Source organism: Perognathus longimembris, chromosome 18 (assembly GCF_023159225.1).
Source record: "Perognathus longimembris pacificus isolate PPM17 chromosome 18, ASM2315922v1, whole genome shotgun sequence".
In the NCBI taxonomy this organism is placed as follows: domain Eukaryota; kingdom Metazoa; phylum Chordata; class Mammalia; order Rodentia; family Heteromyidae; genus Perognathus; species Perognathus longimembris.
In genome coordinates, this window is record NC_063178.1 from 2,356,477 (window position 1) to 2,381,421 (window position 24,945).

The 24,945-nt window shown below is 58.8% G+C and overlaps 1 protein-coding gene across 1 annotated transcript in view; it reads left to right on the plus strand.

Annotated features, from left to right (window-relative positions):
- The first annotated feature begins 7,316 nt into the window (after positions 1 to 7,316).
- Positions 7,317 to 24,945, plus strand: part of Ryr2 (ryanodine receptor 2) — a 285,298-nt gene continuing 267,669 nt past the window's right edge. The window contains 1 exon segment of the mRNA XM_048367485.1: positions 7,317 to 7,392. Coding sequence (XP_048223442.1) covers positions 7,345 to 7,392 — 48 coding nt within the window. The 5' untranslated portion in view covers positions 7,317 to 7,344.

The window sequence follows — 24,945 nt, forward strand, 5'->3', positions numbered from 1 at the left end:
TGCTTCCTCCGCCAGGAAGACGTCGGGCCGCGTGTCTTGCTCACTCGCAGGAGCTCTCCACGTCTGGAGCGTAGCTCCTTCGCCACACACGGGTTTTGCGGACACTTTCCCCATGCTCTTGCTTGCTGCTCTGATCTTTTTTGGTGGGGGTACTGGAGTCTGAACCGAGGGTCACACACTTTGCTAGGCAGGGGCTCTGCCACTTTGAGCCGCGCCCCCAGCTCTCATCTTTTTGTTTCCTTTTGACAAGAAAAAGGTTTAATTGTAGCTGGGCACTGGTGGCTCACGCCTGTCATCCTAGCTGCTCAGGAGATCTGAGGATCTCAGTTCAAAGCCAGACTGAGCAGGAAAGTCCAAGAGGCTCTTTATCTTTAACTAACCACCAGCAAACCAGTTACAAACTGGAGTTACAAAGATCAAAGTGATAGAGAGCTAGCCTTGAGCAAGAACTCAGGGGTAGCGCCCAGGTCCTGAGTTCAAGCCCATGACCAACCCCCCAAAAAAAAGTTCAATTTAGATAGTTTGATTATTAAAATTCCTTCCTCCCTCCCTCCCTCCCTCCCTCCCTCCCTCCCTCCCTCCCTCCCTCCCTCCCTCTCTTTCTTTTCTATGCTGGTTCTAGGGCTTGAACTCAGGGCCTGAGCACTGCCCTGACTGCTTTTGCTCAGAGTTAGTCCTCTACCACTTGAGCCACAGCTCCGCTTCCATCTTTTTTTTTTTGGTAATTAATAGGAGCTAAGCGTCTCATGGAGTGTGGGCTTTCTTGCCCGGGACGACTTTGAACCCAGGACCCTCAGATCTCAGCCTCCTTAGCTGTTAAGGTTACAGGCGGGGAGCCGCCAGTACCCGGCTGATGGTTTGGTTTTTTTTTTCTAACAAGAAAAAAGTCAAATTTGGGTGGTGTAGTTTCATTTGTCGTTTCTCTTCTTTCTTTTGCCTCATGACTTCTTAGAAAAGCAAGGCCACGAATACTTGTGACATTTTTCCTAGCACTTTTTTCACTTCAGTCTTTACGTTCAGGTTTATGTCCCGTTTCACATCCATTTTTGTGTCACTACGAGCTGACTGCACCGCTCACCGTTGCCATTTACTGCTCGTTTCCAGTTTGCCGCATCGTCCTTTGACCCCGTTTCCCTCTTTTTGGACCAACGGGGCAAGTCTAATCTTGCGATTATACTTTACTTTTTTTTTTTTTTTGTCTAGAGGAGCTGCTCGGCTATACTTACGTTTTATTCTTGTGTATGGTGGCTTTAGGATTGTTTTGGTTTGTTTATGGTTGCTTTGGAATTTACAGAATCCATCTTTGTCCCATTTCACCACGTAGCTCAAGGACTGCACGCCTGTATACACGCACTTCACCTTCCTCTTCCCGTCCATTGCCAAAGCGCTACTCGAACACTCGAGAACATTAGAGGCTCTCCAACCTTTGTTCTAACTTTGGCTTCACACAGTCAACTATTCGAAGGGAATGTTTTAGAATGAGAAAAATAAGAAAAACGTTCCTTATTACGTGAAAAGTGGGATCCAGTTTCTTCCTTGCTTAAAACATTTTGACAGCTTTTTGTTACAGCTGGAATTAATTCAGTATTTAACATGTCCCACAAGTTTAAGCTAGTTAAGGGGAGGAAACGTGTCACCATATTTTGAAGCATCTAGCTCCATGCTTCTTTCACGAAAAGCTCTTAAGAAATGGTGCCACTAATGATGATTTTCCATTTGAATGTAATTTACATACCAAACAGCGGTGCCAATTAACCGGAATGGGTGCCTAGTAGCAGAAAACTTCTCAGAGATCATTGTACCCATGCTGCACCCCCCCCCCCAAGGTTGTTCTGAGTCCTGAGAAGATAAACAAGATAAACTGAGGAGGGGATGTTACACAGTGAAGACACGACACGCCACACGTTGGGAGGTCGAATCGGGCGTCTTTATTAGGAGACCAGCGGTTGCAGGAGGACTCTTGTCGCAAAGGCCTGCAGCTCCGTGAATACGCTTAGCCCTTGTCCGAAACCTGAGTCGTGAGAGCCGGAGAGGAAAGGAAAAGCAGAAAGAAAACGACACCAACTAACCAGATCAGCTCCAATGGAGAGCTGAAGTGGGACGTCACGGTGACCAGAGGACAGCCGGGGACAGGAGACCAACATGCAGACGGGGGCGTGGTGTAGGGCGCCTGAGCTAGCCTGGGCCTACATAGGGTCCGGTCTGGGGGTGCAGAGTCACAGGGAGCTTGAGAGTTCACCGCCTAAGACCGGCAGGTCCGGTAACCTACTGTCCACGTTCCCGTCCCTGCCTCCAGGAATTCCGAAGACAAGATGACTCGGTAAAGCCCAATACCCAATCACCCCCAGGCGGCCAAGATGGCGCTGGTTAGATTCAGCCTCCCTGCTTCAAGAACAGGTTTACGCTGGCTCCTGGTTGGAGAGGTTTTGGTGCCTGGTGTCCTCCTGGCTTGGTGTTTCTGGCTGAGGAGGGAGGTGGAATATTTGGGGTGCACGTGGCGGGGACCGCTCACCGCCTGCTGGCCAGAAGTGGAGAGGAGAAGGCTGGGCTTCCCTGTTCATTCCACCTGGGCTCCCCGCTGCCTGGAGGCAGCCCCCGCGTTTACAGTGGGGTTCCCCCTCCCAGTCCCCCGACACCTCCGTAGACACCCCCAGAGGTGTGCGCTTTGCGGATCCTCTCGGTATCTCTCCACCCGCTCCAGGGGACACCGTCGGGAAGGCGTCTTCCCTGCGGGAGGGACCACGAGGTGCCCGGATCAGAGTCTCGGGGCCACTCCTGCCCCAGCTGGCTTTGAACTGCCGTCCTCAGATCTCAGGCTCCCGAGTAGCTAGGATGACAGGCGTGAGCTGCCGGCACCGCGTTCATACCGGATCTTATTCCTAGAGAACGTGACTCCGATTTTCCTCAATGCTCCTCACTTCAGATCTGAAGCCTCCAAACAAAACGGATGTGTTGCCCTTTCAGTACTGACAGATGAATGGAGAGACACGTAGATTTTTATTTATTTATTTTTTTACTAAGTGTCCCAGTCCTGTAAGGTATCCCTTAAAATCAGACATATACACACATGTATGTATATACATACATGTATATATATACATACATGTATACATACATGATGTATATACATACATGTATAAAATATATATCCCTTTATATATCTTGTGATATATATCTTGTGATATATATCCTGTGAACAATGTTTTAAGTTTCTCATTTTCTCTTCAGCCTTTCAGCATTTCTTTACATTGCTCACAGTTAGCTGTCCCACATTTCTTCCTGTAACATTCATTTATATTCCATGTCCTAGAAAGCAGTCTGCTTAGTCAATTCTTCTTCGTCTTTCTCCTCCTCCTCCTCCTCCCTTCCTTCTTTTTCTTTCTTCTTCTTTTTTGTGTGTGCGTGCTGGTCCTAGGGCTTGAACTCAGGGCCTGGGCACTGTTGCTGAGCTTTTTGGCTCCAATCTAGCACTTACGCGACAGCTCCGCTTCTGCCTTTTTGGTAGCCAATTGGAGGTAAGAGTCTCGTGGGCTTTCCTGCCTGGGCTGGCTTTGACCCTCGGTCCTCAGATCTCAGCCTCCTGAGTAGCTAGGATGACAGGTGTGAGCCACCAGCACCTGGCCTATGCAGTTCCTTTTTATTTAATATTCTCCTCTTTTTTCCATATATGGGAATCACTACTGTTCTTCATAGAGGGTCCATACACATGTGGCTTCCTCTTGATTTCTTCTTCAGTTTCTACTAATTCAATTTGCATGTCCTTTAATGCATTTTAATTATTTGCTCATCAGCCTTCATGGCTTCGGTGTGTAGGATATCTTTAACTGGCAGAGAATTCCAATCGCCTTCATTCCCGTGCACAGCGACGCGGGCTAAAGCCCAGGACTGGAGAATCCTCACCGGCCTCAGCCCCACCTGGGTCTCCACGTGAACCCGACGGCAAAGCTCCCGCCGGCAGCGGCGGGGGTGAGCATCCGGGCGCTGAAGTTCAAGGTCGGCTGGGGCGCGGCTCCTCTTCTGACAGCCCTGGAGCCTCACGATTCCTGCGTGCGGGAGGCGGAAACCGCCGCAGGGGAGTGGACGGCCCCGTCCACCCTCGCGGGGAGGTCAGGGGCTCGGCTCCCAAGGCCGTTTCCAGCACCTTCCCCGCAGCGCCTGCCTCGGCCTTGCGGAGAGTCTCTTTGGGAGGTGGGGGTCCTGGCCACCTGTGCGGCTTGGGCGTTGGGGGGCCTTGGGCTGGGCGGCTCCCGGCTCCCCATCTTGTTCTATGTCCATGTGACTTGTATTTTTGGCCTTTGTTTTGGTAGTGCTTCAGGCGGCACTGAGTGAGCTTCATTTGCCTTGGCTCGTGTGTCAGGATGGGGTTCGGATTCAGGGCTCTGCCCTTGCTTGGCTCGTGTGTCAGGATTGGGGTTCGGATTCAGGGCTCTGCTCCTCTTGCTTGGCTGTGTGTCAGGATTGGGGTTCGGATTCAGGGCTCTGCTCTTGCTTGGCTGTGTGTCAGGATTGGGGTTCGGATTCAGGGCTCTGCTCTTTCTTGGCTGTGTGTCAGGATTGGGGTTCGGATTCAGGGCTCTGCCCTTGCTTGGCTGTGTGTCAGGACCGGGGTTCGGATTCAGGGCTCTGCCCTTGCTTGGCTGTGTGTCAGGACTGGGGTTCGGATTCAGGGCTCTGCTCTTGCTTGGCTGTGTGTCAGGATTGGGGTTCGGATTCAGGGCTCTGCTCTTGCTTGGCTGTGTGTCAGGATTGGGGTTCGGATTCAGGGCTCTGCTCTTGCTTGGCTGTGTGTCAGGATTGGGGTTCGGATTCAGGGCTCTGCTCCTCTTGCTTGGCTGTGTGTCAGGATTGGGTTCGGATTCAGGGCTCTGCCCTTGCTTGGCTGTGTGTCAGGATTGGGGTTCGGATTCAGGGCTCTGCCCTTGCTTGGCTGTGTGTCAGGATTGGGGTTTGGATTCAGGGCTCTGCTCTTGCTTGGCTGTGTGTCAGGATTGGGGTTCGGATTCAGGGCTCTGCTCTTGCTTGGCTTGTTTGCTCAGCTGTTGCTCTGTCCCTTGAGCCACACCTCCGGTCCTGCCTTCCTGATTTTTGCTTTTGTTTTGTTTTTGGTTTTTCTGGCTGTTTTAGAGATAAAAGATCCTGCCAGGAGCGGCTCCGGTCTGCAACCCCTTGGATCTCGGCTTCCCGAGAAGCCAGGATTACAGGTGTGAGCACCGGTCCCGGGCTCAGTACAGTTTTCGAACATGGATTATTAAAGAAGCTTCCCTAAGGAAAGAAGATGGCGGCTCCCAATGGGGGATGCCCAGTAGTGCAGTCCAGGAAAGATGTCCGTGGGCCCACAGACCCCACAGTGCAGTTTCCATACCCAGATGGGGCTTAAGGGAACTGAGAATGTGTGTCTGTTAAATTCTAGCTACACACACACACACACACACACACACACACACACACACACACAGCGATTCCCGGCTGTCTTGCCCTGTCTCCGCTCCTTTGAGTTGAAGAGAGAAATAGCCCTGGGACGGTGCCATCTTCTCTCCACTTCTTGGCTTTAGTCCAGAAACTTCTTCCTCTGCCTCGGCCAAACCCGTGTCCTTTATCAGGAGGACCCTTGCTCTTTCTAGACGCCCCGCCCCCACCTCCCGCCTCGGCAAATGACGGATGACGACTGCTTAGAGGTCCCTGGTTCCAAGGAGACTCTGGCCAGCCCCGCCCCCCCCCCCCCCCACGTCCTGGCCACGGCCCTCTCGCGCCGTGTGCCACCGTGGACATTCTTCCTCCTTCTATATCCCAGGTGGAATGCACTGCGCCAGGCAGCACTGGTGCTGTGTGAATAGTGAACGGACGGATGCATAGATGAATTGGGAATTGACGGTGAGGCCTCCGGCCGGGTCAGTCCTGCACGTGGCCTCTGACTGATTTCACGTCAGTTGATATAAGTAATTTCGGCTGTAGCTTTCGTGATGTACACCTGCTGGCTCCATTCGATGGGCTTGCCCACGTCGTAGCCCTTGCGATGTGACTCGAGTCCCATCCTTTCCTCGGTGTTACACACAGAGATGCTGTGGGTTAGACGACAAGGTGACCGGAAGGGTGTGGAAGGATGGGAGCTGAGTCTGTTCGAACTCCGGGCGTGTACTCGTGACCACTGCCTCGTCTTGATTGGTGGGGCATAAGTAGACGGCCTAGGCCTGTGCGTTTGAGCCATTTCTCATTTGAACTTAGGCTCCAGGGGATCTGAGTGTCACAGTAAGTGAATATAACCCCCGAAGCCGGACCTGCTGCAAGATTCAGAACTCAGTGTTGAACGGATTAAAAAATAGTGATACCGGGATTAGAACTCAGTGCCTTCGGCTCCCTAGGCAGGCGCTCTACCACTGGGGCCTTCTCAGCTTTAGTCCTTTCTTTTTTATTTTTCCCAGGTAGGGTCTTCCCACTCGTGTCGGGCACCAGTCTTAGGCCTCCATCCTTCTACCTACGTATCCCACACAGCTGGAACCCTAGACGTGTGTCACCACACTTGGCCCCTGGATTTAGATGTGGTTTCCCTGACTGCCCGGGCTGGAGCCGTTCTTGTCCGGGTGTCCGCATCCTAGTGGCGGGTGTCAGGAGGATGTGGGGGGGCCCCTACAGTCAGCCTGGAACCCTAAAAACAGAAAGGATTCCGGGCATCAGAACGGCTTCAAGGGTGGAGGGCGTCGAGGCTCAAGCCGCTCAGAATGGGGCTCCGGGGGCCTGCCCCCCCCCCCCCCGTGGTCCGAGGGCCCCAGGCCTCCTCAGTAGGGAGGAGGGTCCTGTGTGCAGCACAGAGTCGCGGGCTCCCTGCCCCCCCGCCCCCCCCCAGCGGCGCCTTCCACGGGGGGGGGCAGGAGGGCGTCCGTCTGGGGGGGTGTGGGGGCCCCGGACCAGGAAATGCGCCCCCCCCCCCCCCGCCCACCCAGCCCCGGCGGAGCGCGGTCACCCAGGGCGATCGGGGCGGTGGAAGTTCGGTGCCGCCCGGGCCCCGCATCGCCGGGGGCTCCGGGGCGCCGGGGGCGGGGGGGGGGGCGGAGGGGGGGCGGGGAGGCTGCGCGCCCCGATCGATCCCCGGCGCGGCCGGTAAGCGGCGCTGGGCCCCGCGCGGGACCGCGGCCCGGGCTGCGGATTACCTGCCGCAGCGGACCCCGCAGCTCCGCCCCGCGCCCGCCCCCGTCCGCCGCCGCCGGAGCCCGAGCCGGAGCCGGAGCCGGAGCCGGGCGCGCGGGGCGCACTCGCTGGCCGGAGCCCGGGCCGAGCGCTGGGCCGAGGGGCCGCCGCCGCCCCCCGCGCGTCCTCCGCGGCCGGCCGGACCCGAGCGCGCCCGGAGCCATGGCCGACGGGGGCGAAGGCGAGGACGAGATCCAGTTCCTGCGCACGGTGAGGCGCCCGGGGGCCGGGCCGGGGGTTCGGGGCCGGGCTCGGGCCGGCTCCGCGCGCCGCCGTCCCCGGGGGCTCCGGGGGCTCCGGGGGCGCCGGGGCCCCGCGGTCCCGGCACCGCGCGACGGCGGCGCGCGAGTCCCGGGAGGGAGCGGGGCGGCCGGGCCGCGCTGCGCGTGCCAGTGCGCGTGTCAGCGAGTGAGGCACACGTGTGCCGCGTGGCGTGTGTGTGTGCGCGTGTGCGTGTGCGTGGCACGCGGTGGGTGCCGCGCGCGCGTGTGCCCCCGCGTGCCTGGCGTGTCCGCGCGCGCGTGCCGCGTGTGCGAGTTGTGCGTGTGTGTGTGAGTGTGCGTGAGCGTGAGCGTGAGCGGGCGTGCGGGCGCTGGCATCCGGAGCCGCGGGTCTCTCCCCGCGCGCGCTGCTGCTCTGTGGGATCCCCCAGGGCGGCCCAGCCGCGCGTGAGTGTGAGCGCGCGTGAGGGACGGTGTGCACACGCGTGTGCGCGCGTGGCGGCGGCACACGCGCGCGCCGGTCCCGTGCGCCCCTCGCGGGTGGGAGCACTGCGGCGCCCCGAGCCCGGGTCCCCCCAGGCGCGCCCGGGCCCTGCCCCGGGGTCCTGCCCGGCTCCCCCCCCCCCCCCCCCGCCCCCGCCCCCGCCCCGCTGCACCTGCTGCGGGCGCCGCCACGCATCACCCGCACAGCAACTTCCACGTGCGTGCGGAATAGAACAGCCCCGAGGATGGGGGGGGGGTGACCCCCGGAGAGCGCAGGGCGCAGCACCCCGGTCCCCTTCCCCCTGGCTCTTCCTCAGCGTTCTTGGAGGGGCCATTCGTGCCTTCAAGGGTGGGGGGGTGCCTAGGGAAGGGCAGGGGGCAGGATGGACAGCCCCCCGGGGGGCAGGATGGACAGCCGGGGGGGGGCAGGATGGACAGCCGGGTGGGGGGGCAGGATGGACAGCCCGGGGGCCGTGGCCTGGCCAGCCCTCTGCACCCCTGCTGGCCCCGTGGACGCCGAGGGGCTCGAGGACACCGTGGCTAATTCCCTGCGTGGGGGAGGCATCTCAAACCTTCTAAGGAATGCGTTTAACGACGGCCCCACTGCACTGTCCTCAGCGGGGGGTGGGGGGGTGGGTGGGTGGGGGGTGGGCTTTCCCTCCCACGCGTGAACGGTGCAGCCGCCCTGTGGCTTTAGCGTCCCGCTTGGTGCCGGCCTCCGTAGGGTTAAAATCAGCTCTGCGGCTCTGGCTGGCTCTGGCCGAGGCTCTGTTATCGGAATGCCGGATGGGGCCGAGGCCTGGCGCTGGCCAGGGGCTGGTGGACATATAAAGTCATGCGCCGGCGACTCCGGGCAGCTGCCTGTCAGGTGGACCGGCACCTTTGATAAGTGGGGCTCGGGTCGGAGCTGGCAGGCCGAGCTGCGAGGTTTCCTTTTATAAAACGGCACTAGGCTGTTGTGCCGATGATGAATGACCTTGAAGGAAGGGGCACCGTGGAGGGAGGGAGGGTGGGTTGTTTTTTTTTTTTTAGTTTACCATTAATATCTAAAAGGAGAATATGCCATTCGTCAGTATATGTAACTGTAATGTGGACATTCTCAGAATCCAGACCCTGTGTCCGCTGCCCCCTGTTGTTTCATGTTACTCTTAGTTGTTGTTGTTGTTGTCGTGTGTGTGTGTGCACACTGGGCTTGAACTCAGGGCCTGGGCACTGTTGCTTTTCACTTATAGCTGGTGACCTACCACTTGAGCCACAGGACCACTTCTGGCTTTTTGGTGGTTCATTTTTTGGCTGGTTAATTGGCGACGAGTCTACCCGGGCTGGCTTTGAACTGTGATCCTCAGATCTCAGCCTCCTGAGTAGCTAGGATTTCAGGTGTGAGCCACCGGCACCTGGCTGCTTTTCCTTCTCTTAGCTTGAGAATGTTGCTAGTTCACAAGTGTCAGTGGTGTTAGTGACCCGACATGCTGTTCCTCTATTGCATCCAGCTCTTTCAAAAAAATAAAATTTCCCCACATGCAGCATTTCATTGTATGTGCAAGCTCGTGGGTATGAGTTATTTTATCTTTTTTTTTTCTTTCAAAAGCACACAGCCCAAGGAGTATCAGGGCTCTGTGCACCTTAACTAATCATGAATTGAAGACTTGGAGTGTCCACTTGCGGTGGAAGCCATTGCACGCAGCATGAGAGAATGAGTTGGTGTGTAGTGAACTGGGCACGCTGGCGTTCTGATGGAAGCCTTGCTGTTATTATCCTGAGCAGATTTTGTCTGGTGGACCTGTAGTCAGACTTTCAGCACATCGAGGGGTCTTTCTATCCATTGATGAGAGCTTGTTTTTTCCTTTTCCTCTTTTTTTGCAAGATGCCTTAGATTACGGTTGTAGGAAGCACAGGTGAAATTGTGTGTGTGTGTGTGTGTGTGTGTGTGTGTGTGTGTGTGCGTGCATTCATGTGCACCAGTCCTAGGGCTTGAACTTAGGGCCTGGGCACTGTCCCTTAATTATTTTACTCAGGGCTGACACTTGACCTTTGGGCGAGAGCCCCACTTCTGGCTTTTGGGTGGTTAATTGGAGATGAGAGTCTTGCAGGCTTTCCTGCCTTAGGCTGGCTTTGAACCTCAATCTTCAGTTCTCCGTCTCCTGAGTAGCCAGGTTGCAGGCATACCGGGCGAGGTGAAATCTTTGGTGGATGGTTTCGATCAGCGGCGTCTACCGGGGTAAATGAGGTCTTCGTGTAGACGGCCCTTGTCCCTGTTTAGCCGACCTGCCCGCCTGCCCCGTTCCATGGTGCGGTTGCTGACAGCCTTGCCGGCCTTCCTCCCCGGTAGGGGGTGTGTGGACCGGTGACCGACGGGCTCCTCGGATAGCTGGAGACAGGGCGGCGTGCCCTCCCTGCTCCGTGTGTCTCTAGAGGGATTATGGACGTGTCGGGTGCACCGCGGAGGGGGCAGGACACTTGGAGTGGCGAATCCCATCCGACGATTTGTTCCTCACAGAGCCACGATCTGAAATGTGTGGTTTATTTTATCTGGAAGGTTTTATGAACTCACCAGCGTAGCAACGGAACACCATTCGGTAGTGAAGAACGTGGGCCTTTTTTTAGGAACGGCTTTCTTTTTAAATTTCCAAGCAGTCTTACGGAATTTCAGGGAAGGTATAAAATATATAGAATTTCAATGAAGGTAAAACAATACAGCCCTTTAAGAAATGCATGGTACAGACACCCTGGGAGGGGGTTGCAGCCTTCCGAGTGCTCTGAGCGGGGTGCGGCCGGCTTCCTCCTCGATCGGGTGGTTGTGTCGTCCATCCACAGACTTCCAGCTTCGCGGTGGCTCTGGCAACTCCAAAGAGCTCGCAGCCTTCCTCCCGCCTCTGCGCGGGGGCTGCTTCCCCGCGACTCCTCTCCCCGCCTGCGCCTCTGTGTCCGTGAAGGGGGGGGGGTCCCCCGTCACAATACCACCGGACACACCGGGTCACCTGGGCCCCGGCGCGGAGGGGAAGGAGGCACAGATCAGACGCGCTTTCTCCGCCTCTGCTCCCGGCATTCCCCGCCCTGTGGCTATTTTGTTCATTCAGGAAAGGATTGCTGAGCCCTTGGTGTCCACCTGGCCTGCCGTCGGGGGGGTGGAGGGCCGAGTGAGCGGCGAGGGGGCTCGCGGGGACGGTGGCGGGCACAGGAGCCCTCGAGGGGAGGGCGACGGCCGGGCCGGGGCATCCGTATCCCTTGATGCTTAGCACGGTGTCAGCTGCGAGGGAGAGCTGAGGGCGCGGAGGGGGGGAGGCACGAGCCTTCAGGGTGGACCGACGCTCGCTTGCTCACTGGCGTTTGCCAGGGGGTTCTAGAAACGTTCTGAGCCCACAAAGCTGATGGGGAGCAATGGGGCAGGAAGCTCTCAGCTTGTCCCTCCCTTGTCCCTTCCTGTCCTCGCTCCCCGCCCACTGGACAGAGGGGGCAGGGACCGGCCCCGGCCAGGCTGTTCAAGACGGCCGGGGCCGCGTCTGGGGGGGGCCGGGGCCGCGTCTGGGGGGCCGGGACCGCGTCTGGGGGGGCCGGGGCCGCGTCTAGGGGGGACGGGGCCGTGTCTAGGGGGGCTGGGGGCCGCGGTCTAGGGGGGACGGAGCCGCGTCTCGGGGGCCAGAGCCGCGTCTGGGGGGGGGGCCGGGGCCGCGTCTGGGGGGGCCGGAGCCACGTCTGGGGGGCCGGAGCCGCATCTGGGGGGGCTGGAGCCGTGTCTCGGGGGCCGGGGCCAGGCCGTGGGGAGGAGGGACGTTCGTGGGCGAGGACTTGCAGGCTGACAAGGTGCCCCAGGAATCCGGGCCCAGCCGTGGCTTCGCAGCAGGGGGAGGCAGGGTCGCGGTTCACTGAGCCCGGAGGGAGGCCCCGAGCCGCCGCTCCCGGAACCATTCATTTCGTCCGTAAAGCAGCTAATTGCATGTCCACAGATCGGGAAACTGAGTCGTCGGGAGGCGGCATGACTTGTTTCAACGACAGTTTATGAGTAAGTGAACTTGCTGGCGAGCTAGGACCTTCCCCATGCCAGGGCGCTTTTCCTCCCTCCCTCCCTCCCTCCCTCCCTCCCTCCCTCCCTCCCTCCCTCCCTCCCTCCTTCCCTCCCTCCCTTCTTCCCTCCCTCTCTCCCCTCCCTATTTCTTTCCTTCACTGCCCCCCACCACCTTTGGTCTAAGACTCTTTTCTGCCTCCCCTCCCGGGGTGCTCCCAGCCTCCTTCCCTGGTCTCTGCCCGGCGGACCACGGGCTCCAGGCTCTCACGCCCTCCTCCTGGGCATGGGGGGGGCCGCTGGGGTCCCCGCGGCGGCTGCCCGCGCGGCGTCCGTCCATCCTCGGCCTCACGTCCCCCTCCTTTCCTTTCCCCTCACAGCAGGGAAGTGGGGCGCACCTGTCCGCGGGGAGATGAGCGTGGCAGCGACTTCTAAGATGAATGGGGTGGTAGAGAGATGGGGTGCTGTTAGGAGCCGGTCGGGGTGGGGTTGGTGCAGGATGACACGGGGCCCGCGAGGCGCGCTAGTGACTGGGGGGTGGGGGGGGGCGAGCTTAGGGGACCCCGAGCTCGGGGGCTCTGGGGTTCCCGTGTGTCCTAGCATGGAACTGCACCCCTGTAGCAAAGGGGCTGGCGCCTAACCCTAGGGAGGCTTTGGGGGGCTGGAGGTCGAGCGGGGTCCCCTCGTCACGGGGGTCTCAGGGTTCAGGGAGGAGGGGTGGGGGAGGAGGAGGGCGTGTGGGCCTTGGTGTGTGGGGGGGGGCCCGGCCGGGGAGGGAGGAGGAGGGCGCGCGGATGCAGGCGCGGGAGGGGGGCGGGGGCGGGGGGGGGTTGTCCTCCCCTCTGCCGGGAGAGGCCGTGGTCGTGGTGTGGGGTTGAGGGGGAGGCGGAGGATGGGGGCGTCGGGAGGAGGCGGCACCGGCCGCCCGCCCCGTCCACCGCGTCTACCCACACACAGTTCGGGACACGCCCCTCCACCCCTGACACGCCCCTCCGTCACGGGGGGGGGGCCCCCGTGTGGCTTGGCACAGTTTCATTTTCCGTGGGGAGCTCTCCACGGGCAATCAGAGTCGGAGCCGTGTGGAGCGCCGTCGCCGCGGGTTCTAGGCCCGGCGCGTCTGGCTGGGGCGCCCGGCCCGGGGAAGGCGGCGGCGAGCGAGCTCCGCCACCGGCTGGAGGGCGGCGGGGGACGCGTGGCGGCGCCGTGTCGTCGCGGGGAGGGGCGTCGGTGTCCCCGCCCGTCTCCTCCGGGACAAGTTTCCCACGGACGTAAATAGCGCGCGGGGACGTCGCGTGGCGAGGCGAACGAGACGCGGGGCGGACGGCACGAGCCACGAGCTGCCTGCTGCCCCACGCGTCCTGACACGGAGCCGTCCACCCCCCCCCCCCCCGCCCGCGGCGCCGACCCCCGGCCGCCGCGTCCGGCCCGCGTGCCCGAAGCCGCGGCCCAGGCGAGCAGACCGCACCTGCGTGCCAAGCACGGGGCCCGCGGCGCTCCCGCGGCGCACGGGGGCCGCGCGCCACGCACGGGGGCCGCGCGCCACGCACGGGGGTCGCGCGCTACGCACGGCGTTCCCACGGCGCACGGGGGCCAGGCGCCACGCACGGGGGTCGCGCGCCACGCACGGCGTTCCCACGGCGCACGGGGGTCGCGCGCTACGCACGGGGCCGCGCGCTACGCACGGCGTTCCCACGGCGCACGGGGGTCGCGCGCTACGCACGGCGTTCCCACGGCGCACGGGGGCCGCGCGCCACGCACATGGGCCGCGCGCCACGCACGGGGGTCGCGCGCCACGCACGGGGGTCGCGCGCCACGCACGGCGTTCCCACGGCGCACGGGGGCCGCGCGCTACGCACGGCGTTCCCACGGCGCACGGGGGTCGCGCGCTACGCACGGCGTTCCCACGGCGCACGGGGGTCGCGCGCCACGCACGGGGGTCGCGCGCCACGCACGGCGTTCCCACGGCGCACGGGGGCCGCGCGCTACGCACGGCGTTCCCACGGCGCACGGGGGTCGCGCGCTACGCACGGCGTTCCCACGGCGCACGGGGGTCACGCGCCACGCACGGGGGCCGCGCGCCACGCACGGGGGGCGGCGCGCTACGCACGGGGGTCGCGCGCTACCCAGCAGGCCCGGGCGCGCGGGCCCGGTCTCTAACGAGAGACACAAGCATCGTTTTCTGCTTATCGACGCCTCTGTGGGCTGAATTATTATTTTTTCCTAACGCGCTTGGTGCATCTGGTATTGGGAATAAATCCACCTCCATAAATGGTCCTTGAGGCATGAATCATTACTCGTGATACGCCTCGCGTTCCGTGTCGCCACTTCAGTAAAAACATTTACATTTTCCATCCTGACTTTGCTAGACTATAAAGTCAGGGTGATTCAGCATTGGGACGTACCCCGGTTAGGGAGGAGGGGGAGCTGAGAGAGAGGGGGAAGGGGCAGAGGAGGAAAAAGGACAGGAAGGAAAAGAAAAGACGGAGGGGAGGGACAGAAAAGGGAGCAGGAGGAAGAGAGGGGAAGGAGAAGCAAACAGGTGCAGTAAAAGGAAGAGGAGGAGGGAGAGGGAGAGGGAGAGGTGGAGGAGGACAGACAGGGAGAGGAGGAGGAAGAAGAGGAGGACAGAGAGGGAGAGGAGGAGGAAGAAGAGGAGGAGGAGAGGAAGAGGAGGAGGAAGAAGAAGAGGACGGAGAGGGAGAGGAGGAGGAGGAGGAGGAAGAAGAGAGGAGGGAGAAGGAGAGGAGGAGGAAGAAGAGGAGGAGGATGGGGAGGGAGAGGAGGAGGGAGAGGGAAGAGGAGGAGGAAGAAGAGGAGGACGGAGAGGGAGAGGAGGAGGAGGAGGAAGAGGAGGAGGGAGAAGGAGAGGAGGAGGAGGAAGAAGAGGAGGACGGAGAGGGAGAGGAGGAGGAGGAGGAAGAGGAGGAGGGAGAGGAGGAGGAGGAGGAAGAAGAGGAGGAGGGAGAGGAGAGGAGGAGGAAGAAGAGGAGGGAGAGGAGAGGAGGAGGAAGAAGAGGAGGACAGAGAGGGAGAGGAGGAGGAGGAGGAGGACAGACAGGGAGAGGAGGAGGAAGAAGAGGAGGAGGACGGAGAGGGAGAGGAGGAGGAGGAGGAGGAAGAAGAGGAGGAGGGAGAGGGAGAGGAGGAGGAAGAAGAAGAGGAGAGGGAGAGGAGGAGGAAGAAGAGGAGGAAGGGAGGAAGAGAAGAGGAGGAGGAGGAGGAGAGAAGGTGGAGGAGGAGAACGAACCACGATTTAAGCCTGCAGTTTGAACCTAGACACAGGACAAATGGAAGCCGACCGGTGGGGACCCCCCATCTTTTGCGTAAAGCCCCCCTCCCCCGGTGCAGGAAGGAAGCCAGCGTTCCCCTGAAAGGGGGGGGGGCCCTCCTTCCCTCCCGAGAGGCGGGGATGGCTTCCTCGAGGTCAGGGACCAGGAACCCGCACAGGGCGCCCAGCGGCAGAGCCGCCGGCTCCCGCTCACCTCGCGGGCACGCTTCGCCCCTCCAGGGGTACAACTGCCCTGCCTGGTGCTCCCCGCGCCCTCTAACTAGAGACCGTGACTTGTCCTGCTGTCAGCCAGCGTGGCTCCAGCTCTCCCCGCACCGGCTGCGCCCTTCCCTCGCAACCCCGCCTCTCCCGCCGGGGGAGCCCGCGGAGGAGCCCCCGGGAAGGTCCTGGGCCGGAGCTCTCCGCATGTGGCTGCGGGGTAAGCCGGGGCATCAGAGGCATAAGTTGAAAATGAAGTGATTCGCCCCGACAGCCCCCGACCCGCCGTCATGGGTGACCCTCTCAGAGGAGATTAGAACCCAAACCCACGGAGCGCTGAGCACCGAGGCGGCGGGACGTTTCCTCGTGGTGGTGAGGAGCGAAAGCGCCACACACAGAGCAAGCTGTCGCGGCGCGCGTCAGCTGCTTTGCCTCCCACTCTCCAGCCCCCGAGTAAATGAATTGTGCAAATGGCAAGTGACAGCGATCTGTAATTTGTCAAGGGTGACTCAGAGAGGAAGAACCAGACCCCTCCTGCAAACGCGCCGCAGGGGCAGGACCCGGCTCCGAACCAGCGCGGGTCATCGTGAGCACGGAACAGAAAGCATCCAAGTGGCCGGGCACGGGGGGGGGGGGGGGGGGGGGAGGGGGGCCACTCCTCTAACCCTAGCTACTCGGGCGGCTGAGATCTGAGGTTCAAAGCCAGCCTGGGCAGAGAAGTGCATACCACGGATCCGCCATTAACCGTGCGAAAGCCAGGAAGCGGAGGAGGGGATTAGGGGGCGGGTGCTGGCATGAGAGAAAGCCAAGTCGGAGTGCAAGGCCCTAGTGCAAGCCCCAGTGCGGGCGTGCATGCATGTGCACACACGCACACGCGCACGCACACACAGCAAGTGCCTGCCGAAAGCAAGGCATCTGTCCACTCAGGAGAAACACCCAAGTGTTTGTCTCATAGAAAGCCGACATCATCCGAGCCTTCGTACTTCCCCCGCAAGCAAGGAGCCGCCGGAGGCCGCGTCCCCGGCCCTGCGGGTGAGCAGGGAAGCGTGCGTTTCCCGTGGAAATTGCATCCCGTGGGAGCTGCCTCCCGTTCAGCTCGCCAACAGAGAGGCTCACCGATCGCAGGGTCCGATCTCAACCCGTGCGCCCCACAGGAGGGACGCGGAGAGGGCCCCACGTCCCCGGCCCACGCGCATCTGCTCCCCGCAGCCCCTGCCAGGTGAACCTTCTGGAACGTGGATGGCGGAGACACCGCAGGCCGGCCCGAGGGGCGGCGGCGAGAGGCGTGGCTCTCTGACGGGGCATCCGTCCACGGCCGGTGCCCGATGAGAGGAACGCGCCACGGGGGATGTGGAAGCCCGCGAAGATCACGGGGGGGGGGGGGGACCCGGGGTGCGCGCCTGCCAGGGTGCCGGGGTCCGGACCAGGGTCCCCCAAACCCACGTGCCGAGGGCTCAGCCCCGTGTGGAGCGGGGTTCACCGATCACAGGCTGGCGTGGGCGTCTGCCGGAGCTCCCGGGGCGCCCGTCGGCGAGGATTTCCGTCGCGACATGCTCTGCCGTGCCCGACCGCCTTTCCTCCCGTGAGACGCGTGTCTCCAGGTGCACTTGGAGCGTCTGGCAAGGTGACACTCCAGGAAGCTTCCAGAGTTCTCTCCCCAGGTGCCCGCTACCCAGGGGTGCGTTGATGACAAGAAAAAAAGCCACCCTGAGACTCGTGGCTGCCCGTGGCACCTGGGCACAGGCCAGGCCGTCTTGTCTTCATCTCCTCTGCCTGGCTCCTGGTCTTTGGGAAGCCCTCTGGGCACCAGCCGACCTCGAGAGCCTCAGTTTCCCAGCACCTGCTGCTAAGGTTGCTAACCGGCGGCTACAAGCCGGAAGGCAAGAGGGAAACGTGAACTAAGGCCGGACAAACGCCTTCGATGCAGTGGTCAGAGAAGAATCAGCATTAGAGCCGAGAAATAGACTAAGTAGAACATATTCCTTGGGAAATGGCATCCTAAAAATAAGCCAGAGTCGCCGGTGGCTCGCCTCTGTCTGTAATCCTAGCGGCTCGGGAGGCTGAGATCTGAGGATCACGGTTCGAAACCAGCCCTGGCAAGAAAGTCTGTGGGACTCCTCTCCAATAAACTACCAACAAAAGCCAGAAGTAGAGCTGTGGCTCAAACGGTAAAGCACCAGCCTTGAGCTGAAAAAGCTAGGAGACAGGGCCAAGGCCCCGGAGCTCAAGCCTCAGGACCTGCACGGGGCGGGGGGGGGGGGGGGGGGAGCCAAGTAAAACAACTTTGGAAATAAAGTGGCACTTAAAAAATGCCTGACGGTGATTTTTTAAAAATGTCCTTTACCAAAATCATAAAAGGAAATGTTCACTCCTGATACCCAGTAGCCCAGTACTTCAGTTAGACTTGAAAAAACAAAAATATTGGGGGAACGGGATGCTATACATTACTGATGAAAGAACATTATCAAGCACTTTCCTTGCCACTATTTCTCCCTTAAGTTGAAGGTTATATAAACATTCCTGGTTGTCGTGGGCTACTTTCCGTCAGTCCAGATGACAGATATTAATAATTAAGTCCATGCAAAAGTTCTCCCCCTACCCACTGTATAAGCTACCAATGTCCAACTTGCTGTGCCTGTTCTGAAAGAAACTACTTATACTAGATATAAATAATGCTAAAACACCATTGCATTCCCCGAAGAAGTCCATTTATATCAGAACACACACTTTAAAATGCTTCTTTTAAAATAATTCTCCTTCATGTCCAATCTGAAACCCCGCAGTCGTTGGCGTCCATACGACATCATCTTATCATTACAAATGCAGCCAGACTATCAATAAATTGACTTGCAACCGAGATAAGCTATAACTTAGGACATGGGTTTTCCTGGGACCTCGGCTTCAGCGCGTGCCAGGAAAACCTAGAAAAACCCAGGCAGGAAAGATCTTCAGCTCCGTGTTTTAAAATAATTCCAGAGCAGCCGGTGCCCATGGCTCACACCTGTCCTCCTGCGTGCCCAGGGGGCTGAGGTCTGAGAGCACAGCGTGAAGCCAGCTGGGGCAGGAACGTGCTAAGACTCTCAGCTCCCATTCACCACCAAAGAGCCGGAGGTGGGGCTGCGGCTCAGGTAGCAGCGCACGAGTCTTGAGCACAAGGGCTTACCGACAGTGCCCGCGCCCCGAGTTCAAGCCCCAGAAACAACAGCAACGGCGAGGATCAGAGGGGCCGGGGGAGGCGAGGCCCAAGGCCGGCGAGACGAAATTAACTTAGAGACAGTTTCTTTTCATCACTGAGAAGCGAGAACAGCCACCCCACGTGAAGACAGAAGTGTAGACTGAAGCAGGGACTCTCTTTACATCCGGGGACACAGTGGGAGGGACGGGGGAACCCCCCCCCCCAAATGCTGGGACGAGGCGGTGCAGGGTACTGTGACCGGGGAGCAGAGGGTGGTTCAGGCCAGACCAATGAACATGAAGGTGATTCGAGAGTCCTCGGATGGAATCGGCATGGCCCTTTGATGCCTGAACCGCTCCTGAGATGAAAAGACCCGGGTTTCCTTGAAGAGGACGTCTGCTGTCTGCTGTCTTCTTCGGCTCTGTCCCCCCCCCCCCCCCCCCCGGGCGGCTTTGCCTATGATTTGACACCGTATGAACTGTTAGCCATTTGAGGCCACACCAGCCTAAAACACACACACACACACACACACGCACACACGCAGATTCTCCTCGCACTCACAGCACCGTGTAGGGTGAAGAGGCCTCTGCGTTCAGAGCTGGCTTCGCTGCTCGGCGCGCTCAGAGCCGTTCCTGGCCAGCGCCGCCCTCTGTCCCCGGCTCCGCACGCCGGGGGGAGCGAGGGTTCCAGTGTCTCGGAAACGGTGCCATGCGGTCCTCGCTGCTAGCCACACGTGGCAGTTGAAGCCCTCGAGATGTGGCGGGTGCCACCCAGAAACGTAATTCCAGACCTTAGTTACTTGTAGTAGCGAACATGGAAGTAGCCTCCCGGGGCTGGTGGCGTTCACACTGGACGGGGCTCCGCGGTAAGAAGATCTGCGTGGAGGACTCCGCGGAGGCCCAGGGCCTGCGTGCGGGGCGGGTGGAGAAGCTGCAACCTGACTTCCCGGTGGTGGCTCCGTTGTGTTTGGAAATCCCTCTTTCTCTACGGGGGCCGGGAAAATGTGACCTCCTTCCGCAACCCAGAAGAGCACGCGACGCTCGACGCTCCGGCCTCGGCCCCCTGAATGCCAGAGCCAGCCCCCGAGACACTTGTGAACGTGGGCTCTGGGTGTTACTAACCCCCTGCCATGGCTTGAACACACGGTGGCCCCCGAGGCTTCTTTCTGTGTGGAAGGCCTGGTCCCCAAGTTGGTAGCACTAGGAGACCTTTGACTTCATGAATGGATTGATCCCTTGATGAGTTCTAGCCCATTAGGAGGTCAGGAAAGTGGGCGTGGCCGGAGGGCTAGGCCTATCAGAAGCGGGCGTGGCCGGAGGGCTAGGCCTATCAGCAGAGGTGGGCGTGGCTGGAGGAGGGTCGATCCAGGAGTGGGCGTGGCTGAAGGGCTAGGTCTATCGGAAGTGGGTGTGGCTGGAGGAGGGGCCATCGGAGGGCTAGGCCTATCAGCAGAGGTGGGCGTGGCTGGAGGGCTAGTTCTATCAGAAGTGGGTGTGGCTGGAGGAGGGTCCATTAGGAAGTGGGCGTGGCTGGAGGAGGGTCCATCAGGAAGTGGGCGTGGTAGGAAGTAGGGGCGGGTCTTCGCAGGGCCTAATCGGGCCCTGGCCTCCTACTCTCCACTCTGCCTGCCCTCTGCGGGGAGGTAAAGAAAAACAAGTCTCTTCTGCTGGCCCCACTTCTGCTTTCCTGGTGACTCCTCGGAGGTAAGAGTCCCACCGACTTTCCCTACTGGGCTGGCTTTGAACCTTGGTCCTCAGATCTCAGCCTCACAAGTAGCTAGGAATACAGGTGTGAGCCACTGGTGCCTAAGAACCCCCCCTTTTTTGTTTTGTTTTGTAGGAGTGTGAAGACGTTGTTTATTGACAGTGCTATTTGAATGTGAAGGTGCTCGATAAATACTGACAGGAATGACTTAATTCCTATCATTCTCCTCTGATTGTCAAAATCGCCATTGGTTTCATGTTCCTAATTGTGAGTAGCCAACAGCGTGGGTTTAATGTGTGTTGGCTGCGTCTTGGGGGCCTTGCTCTGGGTGAAACTCGAGCCGACTCCCCAAATTCAATGACACTGTGATTCTCTCGATGGGGTGTCTGTGGTTTTGAGGGATGGCGTAGCTTCTTCAGGCTCTAGTGGCAGATTAAAATGCTGGAGAAAAATACCGTGTATGTCGTGAGCCTTTTCTTCCTTCGGATTTCTTCCTCAGACTTTTAGGGATGGTAAAAGCAGAGGGCATGTCAAGGATATCTTAAGACGGACTGTCCTGGTTCATTGCCAAGCGACGCCTTGGTCTAATCTGTGAGGTTTGGCATTGCACGATGCAGACTCAGGCCTTGTGCGTGTGTCGAGAAGCTGGGTCTCTGACTGAGTACTGACCCCGGGCTCACATCAGGGGCTGCGGGGCTGGGCGGTCTGGAAATCACGGAACGACCATCTTCCCGTGCCTTTGTGAAAAGGGTGTCATGTCGTCAGAGCGGCCTGAAAGAGCGGCCAAGAAGTGTGCCACACGGTCACTGGAGGTGTGTTTCCAATGCGAGGGCACCAGCCTTGAGAGATGAGCCAGCTGAGGATGCAAAGCCCCGAGTTCAAGTCCCAGTACCGGCACAAAACCACACAAAGATATCTCGTAGAAATTTTGGTGTCTCGTGCCCGAGCTATTTAGGAGGCTGAGATCTGAGGATCACGGCTTGAAGCCAGCCTGGGTAGAAAGAGTCTGTGAGACATTTTACTTCACTACCAAACGACTGGAATTGGAGCTGCGGCTCACGCGGTAGAGCACCAGCCTCGAGCAACAATAGCCAGGTGAGAGCTGCTAGCCGTAAGTTCGAGCCCCTGCCTACACTGTTTCTCGCACACGTACACCAAGCCACTCACCTGCCAGTCGTTACGTGAAACGGAAGTGTGAGAGCTCTTTGTCACCCAGGGGAGGCGGGCGAGCTGCGGTGCCCCCAGCAGCCTGGGCGGCCTGGGCATCAAGGAGCTCTTTTCCTGTGAGATTCCCTGGGGATTGCCAGGACCAGCCATTTCCACAGGGGCTGTCCCCCCCCCCCCCCCCCGGGGACCAGTGACCTGCAGAGAAGGAACCAGGGACGCACAATAGATGCCGCTGGCCCCCGCACGCCCGGCACGGAGTCTGCAGGAAGAGACGGGTGGCAGCTGGAGGTCCTTGGCTTTGACCTTGAAGTCTGGGAGGGAGGGAGGGAGGGAAAACAGGAACTCTGAGAGAGCTCACATCCTTGGAATTGTTCTAGAATAGTTTCCTTTCTCTGCACAAGTCCGAGTCCTCAAATACGTTCTCCGGAAGCGCGTCGGACTCGGAAGTGATCCAGAGTGATCCGTTTGGGAAAATGGTGGACGGAGTCCTGCTTGTGGCCTCCCGGGTGCGGCTCTGTGTTGGCCGAGGCCCCCGTGGGCTCGCGTTCTGAGAAGGAGGAACGGAAATCGGACGGGATGGTTTCTTCCTTCGTGCCCGTTGGGTGCGGGCACCGGGCGGGCCTACGGCAGCAGGTCCTTTCCCTGGCGGCACCAGAGCCGGTCAGGGTGCAAGAGCTGCTCCTGCTTGTTATGCTTGGGATTCGAACCTAGAGCTTCAAACTTGCTAGGCAGGTGCTGTACCGCTTGAGCCCTTCCTCCTCCTCCTCCTCCTCCTCCTCTGACCGTGATCCTCGTAGCGATACCTTCTCCGCAGGTGGGGGTTTATTTAGACGTAGGAACCACCACAGCTAACTTGCCTCTTGTGTCGTGGGACGGAGGTTCCCGATCACTTCTCTTTTGGCTGGGCTGGCTCCACATTGTAACCCTCGTGGTCTTCCCCTCCCGGGAAGCTGAGATTACAGGCATGAGCCACGGAGCTCAGTTTTCCAGTTAGAAGTGGGAGTCTCGCAGTGGGAAGGACTTGGCGTGGTCAGTGGTGCCTCCGGCCCTCCCCGCGGTAAGAGTCCCAAGCGAAGGCCGCCCGTTTCCCTTGTGATTCCAGTCTATTTTAGTGTCCCCTGTTTGCTCAGAACCGTGCTAAAATTGGGGTTGACTAATGGCATTCTCGAAACGGGCTGGATTTTAGCTGGAATATGTTATTTACCCTCTCCCCTGGTGGACGGCACATACTCGAGTGAGCATGGTTCAAGTGTCCCAGGGCAGTGCAAACTTGAAACTATGTCCCTTAGATGGATAAATAAATAGAAGGTGGAATTCTCTGGAACTGCCAAACTGACCTTTTCCACCAACGCTGAGCTCTCTGAGCAGTGGTACAGAGATTCAGGGGGGAGGGGGAGGAGGTACTCAACGCGACGCCCCTAGGAGACACTGTCCTGTTTGGCTCTTCATTCCTTTGCGTTAATTTTTAATAAGGAAGTGAACCCCAGATGGCAGAACTGATTTACTTTTATTGAGTGACTGTTTGAAGTCTGTTCCATTGCTTAAATCAGGTTAAATACAAAAGAAGGCTGTTTTGTAAGTGTGGCCTCTGGGTCTCTGCTTTATTTACAGGAGATTTCTACTAAATACTTATTTTTGTTTCTCAGGCAATCGTTGTGATACCATCTTCTAGGATAAAAAGATTCAGAAGGAGGAGAAAAATAAAAGGAAGATAGCATTAAAACCACTTCTAATTTATTCATTGACTGATGATTGATTGCAGGAAGATCATGAACTTAGGTACAAAACTACATTTCAGTCCTTCTGGAAACTCACTTTTTCCTTTTGTTGTGGGGCTTGAACTCTGGGCGCTGTCCCGGAGCTCTTCAGCTCAAGGCTAGTGCTCTACCACTTTGAGTCACAGCACCATTTCTGGTTTTCTGGTGATTAGAGTTGAATGTCTCACAGACTTTCCTGCCCAGGCTGGCTTTGAACGGGATCCTCAGATCTCAGCTGCCTGAGTAGCTAGGATGACAGGCGTAGCCATCTGGATTTAGTTTTTTAAGTCAAGGGAGATACTGTTCTCTGTGTGTCCACTGCTAGTGAGATTGTCGGCCAGCTCCACCCACAGGTTAGGACTGAGCTAGAGAGGAAGAACTGTATCTCATAGTCTTGGCAAGCAAGTATCCTTGCTCCTGCTGGCCCGTGTTTTCATTGGTGTATCTGTAATTGGAGAACTATATTAGGTCATGATTTAAATTTCAAATGGAACTGTCTTTACCATTTTCTCCACGAAAATGCATGCATTGAAGTGTTTATGCTTGAAGGTAAAAATCAAGATCATCCTGGAAGATCTCTCCTGCTCCCTGTCTGTCTGCCCCCCCTGGGGAATGGTAAATACTCAATTATTCATGGATGAAAATGGCACCAAAGATCTTGAAAACAGAGAAAATTTGCCAAGTCACTCGGGCTCATAAAATTCCCGAGCACAGTAAAGGAGCCACTGATTCAGTCTGTATTGATTGGTTGGTTGACTGATAGATTTTTATTTTTTTTTCCTCTTTTGCTTTTTGGGGGAAGCAATTGACAAACAAAAATTTCACGTATTCCAAGTGTACAGTGTGATGCTTTGATAGCTCTGTGAAGTGATTGCTATAGTCACAGTGATTAGCACAGGAATCACCCCATGTAGTTATCATTGTGTGTGTGTGTGTGTGTGTGTGTGTGTGTGTGTGTGTGTGTGTATGTAGAATGCTTCAAGTAGCTCTTAGCAAAGCCCAGGTGCACAGTCCAGTATCAGTAACACGCTGTGCATTAGTCACCATTGCTTAGATACAGAAACAACCTAGACGTTCCCCGGATGGATGAATGGATAAAGAAGACGTGGCATGTATCTTCTCCGGCGGAATGCTGTTGAGCCTTAAAATAGAAGGAGGTCTTGTCATTTTCGACAATATGCATGAATCTGGAGGGCACTGTGCGATGTGAAATAAGCCGGGCATGGGGAGAAGTGTGGCGTGGCCTTGCTTACGTGTGGGGTCGACGAGCCTTCACGCACCCAAGCAGAGCCGGCTGCGGGGCGGGAGGGGGAGTGCGGAGCTGCCGGCCGGAGGGCATGGGGTCAGCTCCGCAGGAAGGAAGGCTCTGCCCTGGAGATCAGAGGACTCCGTGTGGACGAGGACGGAGAGGCGTCCGTGCCACCCAGGGCAGGCGTGCACAGCGCACTTTCCTGGAGCCTGAGTCAGCCGCGTCACCCGGTCCATCCCAACCCCCTTGGCCACGACCACTGACCCCGAGTCCCGTCAGGCACTGCGGGAAGGGCTTTGGGGCTGACCGGCTCTCTGCGTCCAGACCACTGACCCCGAGTCCCGTCATGCACCGCGGGAAGGGCGTTGGGGCTGACCGGCTCTGCGTCCAGACCACTGACCCCGAGTCCCGTCAGGCACTGCGGGAAGGGCGTTGGAGCTGACCCGCTCTGCGTCCAGACCACTGACCCCGAGTCCCGTCATGCACCGCGGGAAGGGCGTTGGGGCTGACCGGCTCTCTG